The 16,368-nt window shown below is 35.4% G+C and overlaps 1 protein-coding gene and 1 long non-coding RNA gene across 3 annotated transcripts in view; one reads left to right on the plus strand and one right to left on the minus strand.

Annotated features, from left to right (window-relative positions):
* Positions 1-2,965: 2,965 nt before the first annotated feature.
* LOC100633528 (kalirin-like) overlaps positions 2,966-16,368 on the minus strand; it is a 22,332-nt gene continuing 8,929 nt past the window's right edge. The window contains exons 26-37 of the mRNA XM_020002915.1: positions 15,600-15,669; positions 15,458-15,556; positions 15,155-15,412; positions 14,561-14,695; positions 14,333-14,513; positions 14,223-14,286; positions 14,036-14,177; positions 13,904-13,990; positions 13,708-13,861; positions 13,612-13,663; positions 13,500-13,560; positions 2,966-3,433 (exon numbers count right to left, since the gene is read on the minus strand). Coding sequence (XP_019858474.1) covers positions 3,272-3,433; positions 13,500-13,560; positions 13,612-13,663; positions 13,708-13,861; positions 13,904-13,990; positions 14,036-14,177; positions 14,223-14,286; positions 14,333-14,513; positions 14,561-14,695; positions 15,155-15,412; positions 15,458-15,556; positions 15,600-15,669 — 1,465 coding nt within the window. The 3' untranslated portion in view covers positions 2,966-3,271. The remainder of the gene's footprint in view (positions 3,434-13,499; positions 13,561-13,611; positions 13,664-13,707; positions 13,862-13,903; positions 13,991-14,035; positions 14,178-14,222; positions 14,287-14,332; positions 14,514-14,560; positions 14,696-15,154; positions 15,413-15,457; positions 15,557-15,599; positions 15,670-16,368) is intronic.
* Positions 3,440-4,246, plus strand: LOC109586710 (uncharacterized). 2 transcript variants are annotated; one of them, XR_002187189.1, is made up of 3 exons: positions 3,440-3,803; positions 3,852-3,994; positions 4,043-4,246. It is a non-coding gene; the product is annotated as an uncharacterized LOC109586710 (long non-coding RNA). The 2 variants fall into 2 exon arrangements; XR_002187190.1 differs by having other exon boundaries at positions 3,852-3,893; positions 4,043-4,245.

A 16,368-nucleotide genomic window follows, 5' to 3' on the forward strand; every position in this document is an offset into this window, starting at 1 on the left:
TGTAATGTGTTGTAATGTATGCCTAGACTTAATCATTGGTTGCATGTCTTGTCTGTAGTAGGTCCTTTCATAATAATTTGTGTTAATGTGAAAGTATTTCTTAATTTGTGTTGTAGTATATAAATGTTTGATTCTGTGGTTACTTTTTGGATCTTTTGATTGTGAATAATCGTATCTATAAGAGTAATATACTACAGTAGGATATCCAATAACTGACATATGCCAACAAAAATACAAAACGAAAATCCTACTCTCATGACACAAATTCTCCTCTACATTGTGCTGTCAAAGTTATTATGTAAAAAATTAGGACCACTTTGCAAAGTAGAGTGGATTTTGCACAACCTTGTAAAATTTTTACTTCATAATTAGCTAGCATGGGTTAGTTGTTCTTACATTTGTTTTCATTACTTTTTTACAAAAAAGTGAAGTAAATTCACTCAATCTTTTTTGGGACTTAGCTTGTTTGTATCACTCTTATTGTTAAATTATTTCTTCAGGTTACCATGGTAATACTAGTTCATAATTTACATTTTATTTTCTTATTATTATAAGTTACACCAGCACATAAATGTACAGTCACTTCGAGAGAGAAGTTAAAACAAGCAATATTACATCAGTAGAAATGCAGAAGGAATTCTCTTTCTACAATAATTCAGTGAAATTGCACAAAGATATAGTTTCATAAATCCTAGTTCAAGAAGCACTGACAATATTCATCTTCCCTAAAATCCTGTAGTCCAGTTTTTCCTGCTTATTATAATTATGATCACATACCAACTAATTGTTCATTGATCACACAGTTAATAACACAATGATTAAACAAGATTAGCGACAAGCATTAGATCTTTCACAAAGAATTGCAGTTCACTCATGGTGGTTGGCAATACCATCAAAATATTAGCAATACAATCAATACTGAGCCATTCTCAAATAGTGTCTGCATGTATCATAATTTTAGGAACAGCAGTATCAATATCAAAAAAGCCATACCCCTAATCACACCTTAACAATAAAACAATGCTATTTTTAAAATGAAAGTGTAAAATCATGGATAAATATTGAAATCCTATACAACTTACAAACACATTTATCAAGTTTTGAAGGGACTCCAAAATCCCATGATAATTTTCACACTTGCTCACGGCCACATTGATCTAAATTTACTTTCAATTCAGATTGGCCAGGTAAGCCTAACACCTCCCAAACACCATAGGAGTGACACCATAGTGACCATATACTTTTAGTTTCTCACTATCTTTATTGATCTTAATGTATAATTTAATAGAAACTTAAAAAGACCTTGCTTTAGATTTACAACAACTTAATAGAATCTTGAGAGAAAGATCTCCCACTGTCTTACTTGATCCTTGCTTAAAAATCAAGTTAGATCTTGCCAGGAGCGTATCTAAGCTATGAGAGTTGGTCGGATAGAGAAGGAAAAGATGCGGCGCACAAAACGCACCGCGATTTTGACTACATTTCGTTTTACTGCGCTAAAATATTGTTTTCCACCCTTTAGCTTAGCTTGCGCTTTTTTGAATAATATAGGCGCAGTCACGGTGATTTCAGGCACTTTGCCGCTTCTTACTGCCCTTTAAAGCACTGGAAAATGCTGAAATTGAGGCTGAAATGATTGTCAAGCGTGTTGAATAACTTTCTTAAGACACTTAGCAGTGATATGAGACACCAGAGCTTAAAGAAGCAGAAGAAAGAAATGCTGACTCTTTGGGCTAATGGGGGTGCTCAAGCACCCTCAGCACCCGCCTAAATCCGCCCCTAAATTAAGCTAAGACATAAGCTAAGACGTGTTCTTCAATGCTTATATTTTCTTCATTAGTAGTAGTACTGGCCTTGGGGAGACATTCAAAAAGACTCAGTACAGTTTCTTAGTCATTTTTCCCTCAATTAATTTTAATTTAAATAATTAAGTAAAAAGTCTAATAACAGATTGGTTAATAGTAGTTATTATTACAAAAATGGCAGCCTAAATTATGGAAGTCTCTACCATGTTAACATCATATTTACACTGCCTAAAACTATTAGCTGTGCTAGTCTTGTCTCATTGCTTTCATCATAATAAAGTGAGTAATACTTTTAATAGGACTAATATACAAAATAATTTTTTGAGTTGATAGGGCACATGCCCACACAAGCCCACCCTTAGGTATGCCCTGGATCTTGCTATAATTTGTAAGGATCTTGACAAGATCTCATAATTGATTTTGCATGAACTTGCATGAATCTTGACAGCAAGAGCTTTCATTATTTGACATGCAAGAATCTTCTTCCAAAATTAATTAAGATCTTGCATATTATTAGCAAGAATCTCAGGGGCATTTCTAGCATGGGGCTGAATGGTGCTTGAGCCCCCCTCAGCCCTTGGCTGAGAACTGATCAACTATCAACAAGACATACATTTATGCCATAAAAATAAATTAAAAGCATTCTAAGTACCACTATAGGTTTCTTCTTAGAGTCCTTTGTGATCTTTTGTCTTTTATTTGTGATGAATCAGCTTTTGACTTCAATCCATGAAATCCTACTGAGCAGCCATTTTCTTTGACAACACCTTCAATTTACATACCACCACACATGCACAGTAGCCACACCACACCTATGCACATGTGTTAATTTGTACAAGCAACCACAGAACCACTAATCACTACCAGCTGTAAATAATGTCTCTTCAATTACTTTCACTAGCCATTAGCGACAGTACGAGCCAATTCGTAAACTACCAAATTTTTGCCCTACACAGTGAAAGGTGTGGCTTATATCACGTGACCTAGTCATATGGTGGAGCACGGAGGCAAGCAAACAATGTCCTCATTGTAGTTCTTGCTACAAAATTCAGTCTTCCCTAAACAAACCGAGGGGTCCGCAACGAGACCCTCAAGTGTACCAGATTTAAAATCCTAAAAAATCCACTTGGATTTTTACCAGATTCTCCATGATTTTTAGATTTTTTTTGGATTTCCTAGATTACTGGATTTTCAAGTATTTCATATGGATTTTCACTTGAATTATTGGATTTACTGATACTTATTTTGGATTTTTGGTAGGATAATTGGATTTTTGGTAGGATAATTGGATTTTTGGATTTTTTATCTGGATTTTAGGCCTGGATAGTCCAAATATGGGTGTGTAATAAGGTGTGTTCTGTTTTATTAATTTATTTTGACATAAATTATTGCTGTGTGCATGTACATGTATATACAATAATGGTCTAAATAAAGGCCTGTTTATGTTTTAATAGATCACAGATCTGTCAGAGTGCTGGACAACTTTTACCGATACCTCGACTTTCACAGAGCCATGATTTGTCTTCACTGAATGGTGGGATACAATCTTCATGATACCAGTTGCAACACCTCACATTGAACCATTTTACGCCCATCATCTTCCCTCTTGCATGGACAATAGTATATAACTATTTGGAAAAACGAGGTAGTTATGTGGTGTTTTGTTTGTGAGATGGGGAATAGTGTCATTTTTTTGTTACTGATACATTGAATAAGGTGTTGCCGCATTTCATTTTGTCGATAGACACAACTCTGAGGGTCTATACCATTGGCCAGGGCCGTCGCATTGGCAATGGCATAAAGACCACAGTCTGAGGAGCCACTTTGTTTTTTAACTGGAACACAGTTCACTTTTACTTGAATGAAGCCATTCTCAGCTAGGAGAAACGATAAAATTCGCTCGGAATTTTCCGGAAGTTTTGAGTACACTGAATCATAATAATTCAGGCAGCACTCTGAATCATTTTCAGATGGAATGGAACTGACAACTGCCCAATGGTTATTACTTACGTGCAACACTTGTATTAAATTTTTAACATTGTGTAGGTGTCTCGTGAGTTGATAGCAAGTGGACTGTAGGCCATTCAAGTGAGGAAAACTAGCTTTTAGTAAAAACTGTGCAGCCGATATGTGGACATCAGTGATCCTTCTTTCATTTGCAATATCCAATTTATCTTTTACTTTTAAAAGTAGTTTCTCAATTGTAACCCAAACATTCTGTGTTTCATTTGATTTAGGATCACCATCAATTATCATAGGGTTTGAGGCTGAACCAGAAGTTGATGCTTGACTGGGCATGAGAGAAGTCGAGGTGCTTTTTTCACAAGCTGAGGCAATGTAGTTCATACACTCTGGAGTAACTTTAAATTCATTGGTTAGTGAAAGGAGGGCTGATTTAAAACCTAGTTCTTTATCTTGAACTAGATTTTCGATGTACCCTACCGTTAATGTGAATTTGTAATCATCTATTAATATGTACACGCTTTCAGTTGTTGTCATGTGACATTGCCATGATTTGGTATCAATAGTATACCACGTACATAGTAATTTGAAATTGTCACCAACTGGGGCATAGTTTGCTCTGTAGTTGACCTTTTTTCCTTTTGTGCCAAACTTTTGAAATTGTAACACTTTGCCTATTTTAGGTTCTGTACCATCGTAAAAGACAAAGAAGTCACCTAGTACCACATGACTACTGATGAGTGGTTGATTTTCGACTCAATCTGACATTATTGTTGAAAGCTTGGTAGTCTCTTTGGATTCATTTGGCTGTTGTGATCGAACACGGAAGATTCTGTCACTGGACACCCTCTCTCCATCATTGAGTAGCCATACTGCTGTTTTTTTTACGGATGAAGATACTCCTGCCTTTAACAATGACTGGTACAAAAAGGGAGTTGTTGGGATCTTTATCTGGTGTCATCATTTTATTCTGATACATTGGAATTGCTACTGAAGGTATGTCTATGCTCACCATTTTGGCCATAGATTGCCCTTTTTTCAAAAGTTCATTATCAATAGCGTTATTGGCATGAAGTTTTTCCAAATCACTGACAATGTCCTTTAAATCTTCAGCTTCATTAGGTTCATTTATGCCATTATGTTCAATTTCATATTCTTCTTTCTCATCATCGTCATCATCGTCATTCCAGGTGCTCATTATGCTACTAGGTTTAGGAGGAATTTCCCATTTGTTGACCCTTTTTAATTCATCTGCCATGCCAAGTTTTGAAACTGCTGACTTGCCTCTTTCCTCTGCTTCTTTTAGTGCAACAAATATACATTCATCTGTCAAATTCCAGTCAGAAGGGCTTACTTTTCCATGTCCAGTTTTTTTCTTATGACCTTCAAGCCTTGCAAGATGAATACCATGACTTTCTCTTTCAGATTCAGATTCCAAATCTTCTTTGATAGCTAATTTATGTAACCTTTGGAGCATTCCAAGCATGGTAAAATTCACAATTGAAGGGAATGTGCCTTGCATGCTCCTTAATGATTGAAATATTTTCTCTGCACTTTGCGATCCCATTTGCCAGGGTGTGAAACATTCTGGTGCTTTATAAATATCCCTTATGGAAATGACATATGCCAGGAGAGAATGAGCATTTAACTCTACACATGTGTAGCAATTTGATGTGATAAAGTTATCCTTTATTGTAAATGCTCGATGTTGGTGAATCCATTCCCTCCAGTAACGGAGAAAGAAAACAGCATACCATATATCATTGATTCTTTTTTTAGGAAAAAAACTTTTGTCAAGGTAGCTGTTTACTGAAGCATCGACAATTTCAAGGTATACTTTGGTACCTACTGCATCAGGTATGTTTTCTAGGAGTGTAGATGCTCTCATTAAATGCTCAATAGCTGCAAAGTTTTGCTTGTCTCTAGAGTCTAAATCTCTCCTTCTCATCCCATGTTTCTCTTTCCCATATATGTTTGTAAGAATGTGTAGGTGAGCACTAGTAGCAATATAATCTCCCATAGGTAGTAATATTGACGGCTTTAGCAGTCTTGTTTTAAACTTGACTGCTACATGTACCATATCCTGTACACAAAAAAGTGCATACAAATTAGTAAATAACCATCTTTTTATTGAAAGATTTCCTTGGAGTATTGGGAGAGGTGTGGTGTCATTATTTAGAGAAAGATTGGTGTTATTTGATATTAGATGTGTTGTAACATGCATAGCCCTCATCAGCCTTGAATCTCCATCAGCTGCAAAGCTGACGACACGTACTCCTCTAAGAGACAGCTCTTTGTTGATATATTTCCACCTCTGTAGTACATCAGTGGCTGAAAACTTGTTGTCACTCCCAATGCAGGCCAAACAGAAGGATGGAACACCCTCTTTCAGAGATTGCACCATGTATACATAAGCATATTTTGCTATAGTATGCTGCTGAAAATAACTCTCAATATCTTCAAATGTATTAACATTGAAGGAATTACGTAAAGGTAAGCCATCTCTATTAACTGGTAAAACAAAACCCACACATGTATTTGAAACTGCATCATGCTCAGCATTTTTAATGATTCTAGTCGCATCCTCAGCCAGAGCAACCATAAATGGAGCTTTGTGTTTCACAAGATGCTGTAGTAGATCATCAAAGCGAAAATATCCTTCACGCAAAGGTACATATTCTCTGTAAATTACATTTTGGACTGTGCGAAGTGATGGCAATGCTTCTGGCATATTTCTATGTATAAAATCGTATGCCATTGAACCAGAATTTATGAGTAGCAAAGTGGAAAATTTTTTCAAAATTAGCGAATGTCTTCTTTGACGATCTTGTTTTCCAATATTTTTTTGAGCATTTTCCATGAGATGTTTTAATATTGGCATTACGTTATCATTTTTTGCAGGTGTTACTTGAGAAGAAGTGGCTATTGAGGAAATAATTGAATGCAGTTTCTCATTCTGTTTTACTAAGTAAGCTATTTTATTTATTGGGTTGTAGTAATCAGTAATTTGATACTGTTCTGGATTAGCTCCTGCTATTTCTAATTTTCTGAGTTTTCGAGCAGTACGAGATCGGGACCAGTTTGAAGACTGTTTTTCAATTTCAACCCCTCCTCTTAAAACAGAGGAGGGGCTAATTAAAAAACCTGGTTTGTTGAAGATTTTTCTTGTTTGGATTGTAATGACTGCTCTGATGGCAACTGAGATGGCATTGTTAATAGTGAAGGAGAAGGGGAGTGAGAAAGAGGCGATGCTGTAGGAATTGGTTGAAGAGGGGGCACCTGCAAGTTATCGATCAATGATTGATCTTGTAATACATGTTCATTGGTATACTCAGCTGCATGATAACTTTCAGTTGCTATTTCGGTAGGAAACAACTCTAATGGTGGAGAGTCATCATTGGACTGTGAACAGTGAGTAATCGGGAAGAGCGATTGTGATGTTGCCTCCTCAGCTGTTGCTTCATTTGTGGATAATGTCGTATTACCAGTAAGTGCCAAATGATGTCGGGAAAAGAAATGAGTTATTTCTGTTGCTGGTCTGGATTGGTCTTTTGGTGTTCTTAGGCACTTTCTTACGTGCTTTGACCAATTATTGATCATACAGTGAACTTTTGGCCCAATATTGACTGTATATGACTTTCCACATTTGCATGATATAGATGTTTCACAAATGGAAGAGTTTGATTTTGGCTCACTTACAGCTATACTGTAATCATCCCCCTCTGTCATAGTGTTAAGCTCTCCTTTATTATAATCTTTAACCCATTTCTGTACTTTGCATCTGATATCATTAGTGACTGTTTGTTTTGTTTCAGGTACTTGTGTCTGTGGAGCTTGTGATGATGTAGTCTCATCATATACTAGTGATGATGCTTTGCATTTTTTTGCTGGAGGGCCAGATATTGCTTGAACGGATAATCGTTGGCCCTTAAAGGATGAAATGAACTTCTTGATAATAACATGGTGTCCTGGAGGAAATTTGAATGGCTCGGACATACATTTATTTCGTCGCATACAATGTAGCAGTTCATCCTTTCTCTCATCAATATATTTCTCAAGGTCAGTTATAGACTCATCGTCCATCTCACATATAGCATCTGCTGTTTCATAACCTGCCTCTTCAAAACAGTTACAAATGTACCGAGGCAATTTTCTTTTCATTTGATCCATGGCATTATCTTCATTATATAGGTCACTATGGAGCACAGAAGTTGTGAGTTTTGGATTGTGTGAGTATACAGCTATTTTACCTGTTAATCTCTGCCATAGCTGCTAAAGATAGGTTGCTTGCTATCACTACAGCTAATTGAGTAATAGTATGTCAAGCTAAGTTTTAAATCTACATGTGGATAATTTGTAATAAGTTTGTGATTTGTCATTATTTGTCTCATTATTGATCTTACTCTAAATAATTCTGATATTATAGAGTCGAGAAATAGTATTCAACGGAGTGAACTGAGGATGGTGAAGTATCCTTGGAATTATCTATGCTAGATTTTTTAAAGTTGTTTTCATAACATGAACATTATTGGCTTTATCTTACCCTAGGTTTTTCAGACAAATTCAGTCTTTAGACCAAAATGCTGTTTCTGTTACCCTGCCAGTAACTTGAGATAAGATCAAGGATCAGGAAAGAAAGAGCAAATGAGAAGAAGGAATCGAGAGAAGAAGGAATTGAGAGCAAGGAAGTTTGACTATCACAAAGACTTTAAAGTTTCAGTAGCTCTGCTTTTAGCATGCACTACTACTAAATATAGCAGCTCAAACTGCTATATTTAGTATCGATGCATGTTCATGCTTGGTTTCACACTCAGTACTTGTGACTGCTGAGATGTACTGTTTGTTCCTATTTTAGAATCATTATACTAACTGAAAAACCACTATCACTAATGACTTATTAATTAATGTTTTTATTAATGTTTTGTTTAATTAATAATGGATAATAAAACAGTCTTCAGTAATTTTCCGGATACTGGTTAGGATTTTCTCTGGATTTTTGGATTTCCATGGATTAATCCACTGGATTTTTGAATTTTTGGCAGATTTCAGTGGATTTTGGATTATTTTCTTGGATTCTTGGATTATCTTGATACTCTACTAGATTTTAAGATTATTTTGGATTCCCGGATCATAATTTTTGGACTTTCCCCAAAGTGTACCAGATTTTTTTTCGTTGCGGACCCCTCAAAACAAACACATTGCTAAGAAGCACCCTGATGAATCATCTAAGGAAAACTTAAGAGAAAGTTGAATCTCGTGCCCTAACTGCTCTGAGAAGTATGTTGGAGATCGAATTGGAGTGGGCAGGGAAAGAGAGATGGAGAGGAGCAGCTACAAGTAATACTACCCAGCAAAAAAATCTTACTAAGATCTTGTATTATCTGATCAGATAAAGTAAGGTGAGATAAGAATTAAGAACAACCTTATAAGATCTTATTTGGATCAATCTTAGCTACTATATACAGGCATGATCTTACTTAAGATCTTACTTGACTTATCTTACAATATCACTGATAAGATGTATATGCCTGATCTTACTTAAGATCTTACATGAATTATCTTACAATATCATTGATAAGATGTACAGGCCTGATCTTACTTAAGATCTTACATGACTTATCTTACAATATCACTGATAAGATGTACAGGCCTGATCTTACTTAAGATCTTACATGAATTATCTTACGCTTCACATCATTTTAAGTCATACAAGATCTTGAAAGATCTTACAAGTTGCGTGATGTCACAGGAAGTAGTTGACAACCCACGATAGCCTTTACAAAAGTATGAGCATATAAAGAAAGCAAACTTTCAACAAAGTTAAACTTAATTAAGCTATAATGACATCATTATTATGTATTTAAGCAATGTAAGTTCTTGCTCAGATCTTACAATTGCAGTCATTTTAATACTATGGGATATGCTTGGAATCCCGAATCCGAACTTAACTATTTCTTCAAGATTTTGACAAGATCTTACAATATCCTTCATGATATTAGTTCATAACAAGTAAGAGTCTTAAAAGATCATACAAGATTTAATTCCAGATCTTGACTGATAATGTAAGATTTAATTCTAAATCTTTACTGAAAATGTAAGATTTCATTCCTGATCTTGACTGATCATGTAAGATTTAGTTCCTGATCTTGACTAATAATGTAAGATTAATCGTCAGACCATGCCTGATCATGTAAGACTTATCATAAGATCTTGGCAAGATTTATCATAAGATCTTGGCAAGATTTATCATAAGATCTTGGCAAGATTTATCATAAGATCTTGGCAAGATTTATCATAAGATCTTGGCAAGATTTTGGAACTTCTTGTCTAATGATCTTGCAAGAACAGGCATGATTAAACATGCAAGATCATTTGTAAGGTTTCATAAGATCTTAAGTAAGATCTTACGTAAGATTTTTTTGCTGGGTACGTAGCACTACATTTACTTACCTGCTTTGTATTTTGGGTAGACCTATAAGTAAGGCTTTTTGTACCTTTATCAATTTTTTGCCTTTTATATAATTATATAGATTTATAACTTTGACTAGCTTGATCCATCATCTGGAGAAGTCCCACAATGAGAAAGTTCCAATCAATAAACTCTCATTTGAATCTATGAAAGAGTTTTATCTGTGGAAAAAGCAAGAAGAGTAGTCATCTGATTCACTTTATGTCCAAGATAGTGGTTGCCGTCTTCAAGGATTGAATCGCAAACAATACTATTATTGCCATCACTCTGGAGTCTTTAAAGCCAAGGGAAAGACCTTAAAGCTCTTAAAACCCAAGGTTCCTGTAAAATAAACCAGTTCTGTACAGCAAACATGCAGGTGTCAGAGGATACAGTAACTGGAAAGTGACGGTGACACATTGCAATCATCATATTGGACACACTTTGGATATATGTCATCTTAAAACACCATCTGAAACAACAATGCGTATTGCTGCTAAGCTACAAATGGGTGTTTCCATTGACAGAATATTGGATGATGTCCGTGATGAAGTGACTGGTTCCATCAAAAGAGAACATTTGATGTCACATCAAGACGTATACAATATTCAATCCCAACTGAATGTACATAGTATCAAAAAGCATCAGAATGATTTGTTTAGTGTGTCTGCGTGGGTGGCTGAAATGCAAGAAATGCCATATAATCAAGTCTTAGTCTTTAAAAATCAAGGTATCAACCAGGAGAATGAATGTGATAATTTGGGAAATGAAGATTTTCTACTTGCTATTCAGACCAAATACCAGCGTGACATGAAGCTCAAATATGGTGATAAAGTAATATGTATGGATGACACTCACAGTACAACTGTATATGACTTCAGTCTCATTACTGTTTTAGTTGTAGATGATCATGGTGAGGGCATTCCAGTGGCATGGGCTATTGCTAATCAAACTGATGCAGCCCTTTTGAGAGAGTTTCTAAAGCCTATACATGCAATAATAGGTCCCATTAATCCAATCATATTCATGTCAGATATGGCTGATCAATTTTTTACAGCTTGGATTGGGGTCTTTGGTCGTGGGGAAACAAAGCACTTGTATTGTACTTGGCATTTAGACAAAGCTTGGCGGAAAGGATTGATTGCGAATATTGCGAAAAATGAAGACCGAATTGAACTATATCACCACTTAAGAGTTTTGTTGGAGGAAACGGAAGAGGCCAATTTTCAAGTACTACTTCAGAAAGTGCTCTCTCACATGATACAGAAACATCCAAAGTTTAGTGTATATTTTAATGAAACATATTTATCTTTGATTTAGAAATGGGCATTTTGCTTTAGAAAAAGAGCACCTGTGAACACCAACATGTTTGTTGAAGCATTTCACAGGAAATTAAAAACTGTTTATTTTGAAAAGAAGCAGAATTGCCGAGTTGATAAATTATTGTTTACATTATTAAAGATATCTCGAGATCTAATCCTTGAAGCAATGAGAAAAGATGAGATTGGAAAAAGGACCCATAGAAAATGTGAGATACGTAAACGTTGTCAAACAGCTATAGTCATGAAGAACAGTGGTGTAGCAGCATCTTTTTTGTCTGAAAATACATGGAATGTGCGTAGTTGTTCAAATAATGCCGTTTATACTGTCCATCTTTCTAAAGAGTCATGTGATTGTCAGTTGAAGTGTCCTAACTGTGGGGCCTGTGTTCATATGTATGTTTGCTCATGTGTGGATCATGCAGTTCATTATACAGTCTGTAAGCATACTCACCTAGTTCATATGCAACTACATAATGACAGACAGAAGATTGTAAATGAATCTCAAAATATGATGGAAGATAATGGAATTTCACCTGCCTTTAATAATTTGGAAAGAAATCTGGCACAGTCTGACAATTGTGAGAGAGCTACTGAAGAAGAGAATACAACAGTTACAGAGGACCAGGAGTATGGGTTAGAAAAGGTGGATAAGGAGTATGGGTTAGAAAAGGTGGATAACGATTCTACAGTTGGGTTGGAATACTATAAGGAGCTCCTACAGTCGTCCAGTGCAGCTGCTAAGTCACTTATTTCATCCAAACAGGTATTTCAAGACAAAGTGTCTGAGCTACAACTACTTGCCAGAAAAGAAAGTTCATATGAAATTATTAATACTGTGTGCAGTCATCTTACATCAGCCATTAGTGTTTTAAAAGCATCAAGAGAAGTAACACCATCCACAATTTCCTCTATAAATGTTAAGAAATGGCCTGCACCTAACTCCAATTTTGAGAAACAACTTCGGTTTCATAGCACAAAAAAGAAAAGGAAAAGTCTAAGTCGATGGGCTAAACCAAGTAGAGAAGAAGAGTGTTCAAAAGAAACAATGGACAGTGTTAGGGTTGAAGTTTGTGGTATTTGTAAGAAACAAGATAGCGATCAAGATAATTCTGACATAGTTGACTGGATTGAATGCAGCAAATGCAACTTATGGGTTCATGTAGCATGTGCTTCTTGTGATATTGATGATGATTACTTGTGCTTCAATTGTACTTGAATATATTATTTCATGTTTTTGCTCTCTCAGTTTTCTTAGTACTTTTTGCTCTCTTTATCTATGGTTTTGTAATGTGAAAGATTTGATGAAAACCAATTCAATAAAACTTTAATTTCAAAACATAATTTTTTGTTATTTTACTCATTATAATTCATTTGAACGTCACGTGATACTGGCAACACCTTCTACCGTTTCAGTCCAAAATGCGGTATTTTACGGATTGGCTCGTACTGTCGCTAATGGCTAGTTTACTTTCACAAAAAGAGCAGCCAATGCCAATCCAGTTCTACAAGTACATCTACACAGTCTACTAGCACTTCAAGTTTAGCAGGTATGTTAACATTAAAAAATCTGGTAGCTATTGAAAACTTGGTTATATAGTAATTATACGGCAATTTCCATGGGAATCCATGAGGATAAAGTGGGTGTGGCCAAAAAATCGGCACACTTGGTGCGCCACCACCCCTTCCCCTTCCACCTCTTACCCTAGAGCGCCCCTCGCCAGATTCCTACATACACCCCTGAATCTTATCAGGATCTTGGAAAAAACTTCACTAGGTTTTGTTGGGAATTAATTTTTACAAGGAGCAAAGGAATGACGAAAGTGACACAACAAAACAGAGCCCAAAGTCACACGTTCACTCAATAAAATCTACCAATTTTATCCACATCAAAGGTGTGCATTAATTATACTGTCAATTGCTTAAGGTCCATTTTAAAATAAAACACATACAAATATTACTTACTGGAGAACTGAACATATTCTTAGACTTCTTTTTACTTCGTTCAGGCTTCATTGATGTTAAGCTGATGATGACATAATATTTTTTGATTACCTTATAATAGTGCCTAACTCACCTATGTCTTGCGTTGCTGCCACTTTCTTTTAAATTGAATTTACTATCTTTAGCTAAAAAAATGATGTCAAAGTCAACAATATCAATAGCATCATACTTGGTTCACTTAGTATTGGACTTTCCCCACAATAAGGTGCCATAAATGTTCTTGGTACCCAACCTTCAGTGCCAGGTGCATATTCCCCAATTGAATCACTTTTAAGTATTCTGGCAAGCCACCAATCTCCCATTGAATTGATGACATCATAAACCTATATAAGCATTGAAAACTTTGTCAATTTAGCAAAACAAACTTGGCCTTTTTTTAAATTAAAAATATATTGTCCTTGAATAGGTGCAGGACAGTCTTCCTCTGCAACATAGAGATTAAATTTTTCCTTCTGAAAAGCATATCAGTGACAGAAAGCATAGGAGGTATGTCATACTGTTGCTTCTTCAGTACCATTTTCTTGATTTCCAGTACTACTGATATCATCGTCTGAACCAAGTTCATCTAAACTAGAGTCACTCATGTCTTGCAACACATCTGAGTGTTTAGAAAGTGAGTCATGACATGGCGAGCATCTCCTAAACACTCATCAAGTAAAGTGATTATTTAATAGAATAATGTACTTCTGTGGCAAAATATCAATTTCAACAGTACTGCTCCGGCTACGAGCACTTGGCTGCTTAAGAGCTAAAGTAACATTAGTCAAACAATTAGAAACAATCATTTTGCTCACCTTTCAACATTTCAAATTGTTGATTTAGAATTTCTTTAATGGTGCGAATCCATTCTTGCTTTTTTTCTGTACTAGAAGCCTCCAGTATGTAATATTTGTCCCAGTCACCAATTTGGCCAGTTCCAACAGCAAAACGACAAGGACTATCAGCTTGCTTTTCAGTTAAAGTCATATTATGTACCTAGACATTTACTGATGAAGAACTATGGCTCATATGCATGCACTAACTTTTAGAAAATCTTTAAAAACATAAAGTCCATCATTATCTTTTTCTTTTGTAATTATCATCATTAGGTCAAGTAAGAAAACATGACGATGAGCCCCAACAGCCCACCTCGCCCTTTCATAAACAGTAAATTCATCCTACAATTTGTAAATAGAAAGAGCAAGTTATAGTGAAAAACTCCTAAGATTGTTTTCACCACATTGCACACAAAGCAGTCATTTCATTTCTTTTTTAAGACTCAGTCTTCATACAGTATCTGTGTCCAGTATCTCTGTGTTCAGTATCTCTTTTATATTGCTGCTAGAAAGCTTAAGACTTGTTCTCCTTGTAACAAATCATTTTAATTGCGCTTTTCATGCAATAAGGTGTGGCCACACTCATTTAGTATAAGTAGAACGGGTAGTTTAGATGCTAACTGCTAATGAGTTTTAAGTTTTATTTCTCCAATGCATGTATAGAAGAAATGTCAATGTGACATACAAATCGTGTACACAAATATCAAAATATCACATGTGGGTGAAAGCAATCCTACATGTAGGTATGACTTTGGGACTAGTTTCAACCCAGGTTGTAATTTCACTATCAATTTCATTTACTTGTAACACTATCTGCCCATTAGCATGAATATTTCCGTGATAGCCCACAATCATGCTTAAAGCCATTGCATCATTTGCTTGCTTAGGCACATCTTGCATTAACTGCAAGGCTTGCTCTAACAAAGGCACATTCCATCCAGCTTTTTGAGATGATTTGAGAAGGTCTTTTAACAATAACTGGTATTTTGTAATGCGCTGAACTGGTCTAATCAAAAATGATGCTATATCTTCTCTAAATCCAAGTTTCAGCTGCAAATCCTGCATTAAATAACAATGACAGAACTACATCATACTTATAACAACCTTAAAAAAAGTGCCTCCTTGATGTATATAAGTCCAGATAAAAGACTCTGACTTTGGTTTATTTTCACAATAGCTGACATAGAGCTTAAATTCAGAGTGCTGATAGTATAAATAAAAAAATATTGTAGTACATGCATTATACCTTATCAAGAAAGCACTGTGCCACTGCTTCTAATGAATTTTGAGCCTTCTCTAAAAGTTCTTGAAACACACTACAATAAATATATTGTTATGCAGAATTAGTACAAAGCAATAGATAAACATTTTTAATTAAACATTATAACACCCCAACTAGGGATACATTGCATTTGTATGACAAAGACTGAGGGCCGCAGGCCTGAGAGCGAGGTCATACAAATGTGATGTATTCGGCAGCGGGGATGTTATTAACGTATTTGTGTGATAATGAGTGAGCGTATCAAAGGCACGTGCCAATGTGTATGCTCTGTAGCACTACACCTTATGGTAAAAAATGAAAGCAATGGAGGACAGGAGGCTCAGAAAAAGGTACTTTATCAACAGATTTAGGCATTAGATTCCCTCATAAAAAATCTTAGCAAGATCTTGTGTGACATTATAAGGGTCAGTAAGATGAATGTAAGATGTCATATGGATAGGCATCTTGTAAAATCTTGCCTTGCACAATCTTGCAAGATCATTAGCAATAATTTTCATGATCTTACATGATTTTAATCATGTAAGATCACTTAAAATCTTATTTACAAGATCTTTTATGTTCATGAATTTAAATTGATCATGCAAGATTGCAAGATAATGTATGTTCATAAGATTTTTACAAGATCTTTTATGATTGCAAGATCAAATGTAACTTAAAAATCTCACAATATGTCACGACCTTGTAAGATTACAATGTCATGTGTGAATTAAAGATCTTAAATAATGTTGGCTAT

The sequence above is a fragment of the Amphimedon queenslandica genome, unplaced genomic scaffold (genome assembly GCF_000090795.2).
Source record: "Amphimedon queenslandica unplaced genomic scaffold, v1.1 AMPQUscaffold_12804, whole genome shotgun sequence".
Classification (NCBI taxonomy): Eukaryota; Metazoa; Porifera; class Demospongiae; order Haplosclerida; family Niphatidae; genus Amphimedon; species Amphimedon queenslandica.